Source organism: Sinocyclocheilus grahami, unplaced genomic scaffold (genome assembly GCF_001515645.1).
Source record: "Sinocyclocheilus grahami isolate Dianchi unplaced genomic scaffold, SAMN03320097.WGS_v1.1 scaffold1678.1, whole genome shotgun sequence".
In the NCBI taxonomy this organism is placed as follows: domain Eukaryota; kingdom Metazoa; phylum Chordata; class Actinopteri; order Cypriniformes; family Cyprinidae; genus Sinocyclocheilus; species Sinocyclocheilus grahami.
The window spans coordinates 174,025-177,412 of NW_015506857.1; the positions used below are offsets into that span (position 1 = coordinate 174,025).

At 41.2% G+C, this 3,388-nt stretch overlaps 1 protein-coding gene across 1 annotated transcript in view; it reads right to left on the reverse strand.

Moving 5' to 3' along the window:
- The window catches only part of grk1a (G protein-coupled receptor kinase 1 a), a 13,394-nt gene extending 10,284 nt beyond the window's left edge, over positions 1–3,110 (reverse strand). Inside the window, exons 1-2 of the mRNA XM_016258386.1 lie at positions 2,133–3,110; positions 310–437 (exon numbers count right to left, since the gene is read on the reverse strand). Of these exons, the coding sequence (XP_016113872.1) occupies positions 310–437; positions 2,133–2,834 (830 nt within the window). The 5' untranslated portion in view covers positions 2,835–3,110. The remainder of the gene's footprint in view (positions 1–309; positions 438–2,132) is intronic.
- Positions 3,111–3,388: the final 278 nt, after the last annotated feature.

A 3,388-nucleotide genomic window follows, 5' to 3' on the forward strand; every position in this document is an offset into this window, starting at 1 on the left:
CAGGTTTTGTCAACTCAAAACTTACTCAGTTTGTTCATCTCGCTTCGAGCCACAGGCCACTGGTGAATTCATTAGGTTCAAAACACATGCTTTCGAATATCAAATACCTATGTGATTAATTAGATAAGAAAGGTTCTAAAGACTATCTGTACCAAATTTGGTGAAGATCAGACAAACTTTGTGGGAAATGCAGCTCAAATGGTTTTGATCTAATTCAATCACTAAAGGCCAAAGATGCCCAGAAAACCATCTAGATGGAAAACAAGCAATAACAACATAGTCATTCTAAAGAATTGTCATGATCCATACCTGAGGTCTCCTCCGTTCATGATGGTCATCACCAGACACAGTTCTGTTTTGGTCTGGAAGGCGTAAGCCAGTGACACAATGAATCTACTGTGAACTCGAGCCAGGATCCGTTTCTCCACCATGGCACCCTGTGGACAGAACAGAACAACATTAGTGTGAAGGATAATCTTCAGGTTTTTCAGTCAAATTGTTGTTAATATCATTTAGAAGGAAAATTTAATTAAAAAAAAATGCATTTTGGATAATTTAACATTTGGACCCCACAGTACATAAAAGCATATATTTACAGATTAATGCATACATTCAAAAAGAGTAAAACAAATATAATGCATTTTAACAGCCTCAGCATACTAACACATGTTCTGCAGATGCTATTTGTATATGACATCATTTGCATGTGAACCAGTGCACTAGTTTTACTTGTTTTATTTTACGCATTATGGACTAGTATGCAGGATGCATTTCGCCATTTTGTGTTTCTCAACCAATGACTAACAGAAGAAACACGCCATTAATGATGCTTGAGTGAATGTTCACAAACAGCACAGTACTTTGTCTGTAAACATTGTTTTCAAGCTTTTAAGTATAAATGAGGTAATTATTAACATGAATCATCTTATGGACAGTGTTCATCATTTACACATGGACACAGGTACAGTCAGTATCATCTCCAGGGTTCTTCCTGTCCAGGATTTCCACAACAAATCTGTTCCATAATTAAATGTGTTGGACTTGCATTTCCTAATGAGCTGAAGGCCAAAGCGTTATAGTTTCATCAGCTCTAATACTGCCTCTGGTTCACAGCACTGTTCACTCAACTGACTGATGTTTATGGACACGTCAGAGTCAGACATTTAAACATATTAATTTATTCCAACAGAAACAGTTACCAGTCCAAAACTGATAAAAGCACAAACTAATTCTGAATATTTAGACATTTTACTCGTTGGGATCTAAAGCAGGACTGCTTTGTAGGAGTGAAGCTCTAGTAAAGCATATTACCCGCAGTAAAGCCTTCACCTTCATTATCAATGTCACGTCTGAGCTGCTTAATCGCACAAAACCAACATGTCAATCAGGATCCACATCCTGTTATCTAAGCGTTACCATTATCATTCTAGTAATACATATCCATTAACCTGTTATCTTCTCAAAAACACACCTTAACCCATAAAAAAATCAGGAAAAGGTGCCATTTTTGCCTAAAAATGTTTGGTTTTGATTTTATTTTTTACAAGCGATCGCCCAGGTGAATTCACTAGATGTAAAACACATGCTTTTGAATAGTATCTTAATATAACACCATAATATTACATTATCAATTATCTGTGTAATTTATTGTATCAGAAAGGTTCTAAAGACTATCAGTGCCAAATTTGGTGAAGATCAGAAACTTTGTGGGAAAAGCAGCTCAAACGTTTTTGCTATAAATCAAATACTACAGGCCAAAGACACTGAAAAAAAATATTAACAGTAGCTGAAAAACAAGCAATAATAAAACAATCATGCTAAAGAATTGCCATGATTCATAGTGTGGGTGTGATTGACCTCAGGTCATTATTTCATCGCTACAGTTTTGTGAAGGTCACTACTAAACTTTCTAGACATAATATTTATCCATTTCAGGCCCAAAGTAGCAGGTCTCCAATAGTCATTTATCCTCACTAAACCTATTTCAACCTCATTAACTTTAGATTTCCAATAATTTGAACAGTGTTCTGTTCATTCTATCAGTAGTAAGTCCTTTGGATGACAATGGCACCTTTTCCCAAGAAAGACCCTCATAATTCATCTCAACCAAAGGCAACGAGCTGCTTTCATACCTCATAGCCTTTCCTCTTCTTCAGCCTCTTCTTGTTGAGCTTCTTGCAGGCGTACAGCTTCCCTGTGCCCCTCATCTGACAGGCGGACACCTCTCCGAATCCACCCTTACCCAGAACACGGAAGTCCAAGAACCAGTCCTCGGCTACCGGCTGCATCTCCAGCCACTTCCACTGCAAGAAGCGTTTCAAGTACATGGTCTCTAGATAGAACGTGAAGGGAACCTCTTTGAGGAAGTCAAACACACTGGCCAGGATCTCCACAAACAGGTTATCCGCTGCCTCCCCGTGCCGTTCTTTCACCTTGGTGATGTCATTCTCAGGTAAAAATGGGCAGAAGAGCTTGGCAGAAGGCTCCATGTAACGCTGGAGGATTTTGGCGGCTTTCTGAGCCCGATCTTTATCCTCGGCGGTGTCGTATGCCTCAATGTCCTTCCAGAGGCGACACGGTCCCTTGTACTCATTGGTGATTTCCAGGTACTCTTGAAACAGCCGTTTGCCGATGGGTTGCTCCACACAAATGCTCTTAAACTGCAGATCCAGAGTTTCCCTCAGATCTTCACACACAGTGATGTGGGGCAGTTTGAGTTTGGCGTGGTACTTCTTGTCTCGGTTGGCCGCCGGGTTGGCCGTGCCATCAAAACTGCCACGGGCCGAGATGTACGCCGAGTTGGCCACCACCGTAGTCAGGCCACCGATGTCCATGGCAAGGTGAAGAAGCTGAACTTGGACTGACGGAGGGAGAACAAGACAAGACTGGCAGCTGAAGGGTCACAGCGAGAGCATTGAAGCTCAGCGCCGTGAGACTGGACGAGACTAGAGAGGCCACGGTCCTCACTGGAGATGTGTGGGATTAGATCATGAGACCCTGGGGGTCCAGATGCAGAGGAACGGACAGTGACCGATCGATCCAGCAGCACGTCTTGAGTCTGATGGCAAAGTGAATTGATAAGCCTTGTAACCCACACAGACCGATCCACCTGACTCAACATCTTTCATAAGGCTTTATCCTCTAACTCTATAATACCTTCCTCAGGTTAACACCTCTCACTGATGGAGCGAGAACATCACTCACCAACACAATGACACTCCAAACATCATATAATTCAGAGTTCAGAATTACTTCAACAGATGATTCAAGCACATCTAGTCGTAGAGGTTCTGCAGAACACGAGTGACTAAAAACATACAGTATGAACCACTTGGATCATTATTTTCATTCAGATGCTCATGTAGATACTCAACTGCAAAGACTTATT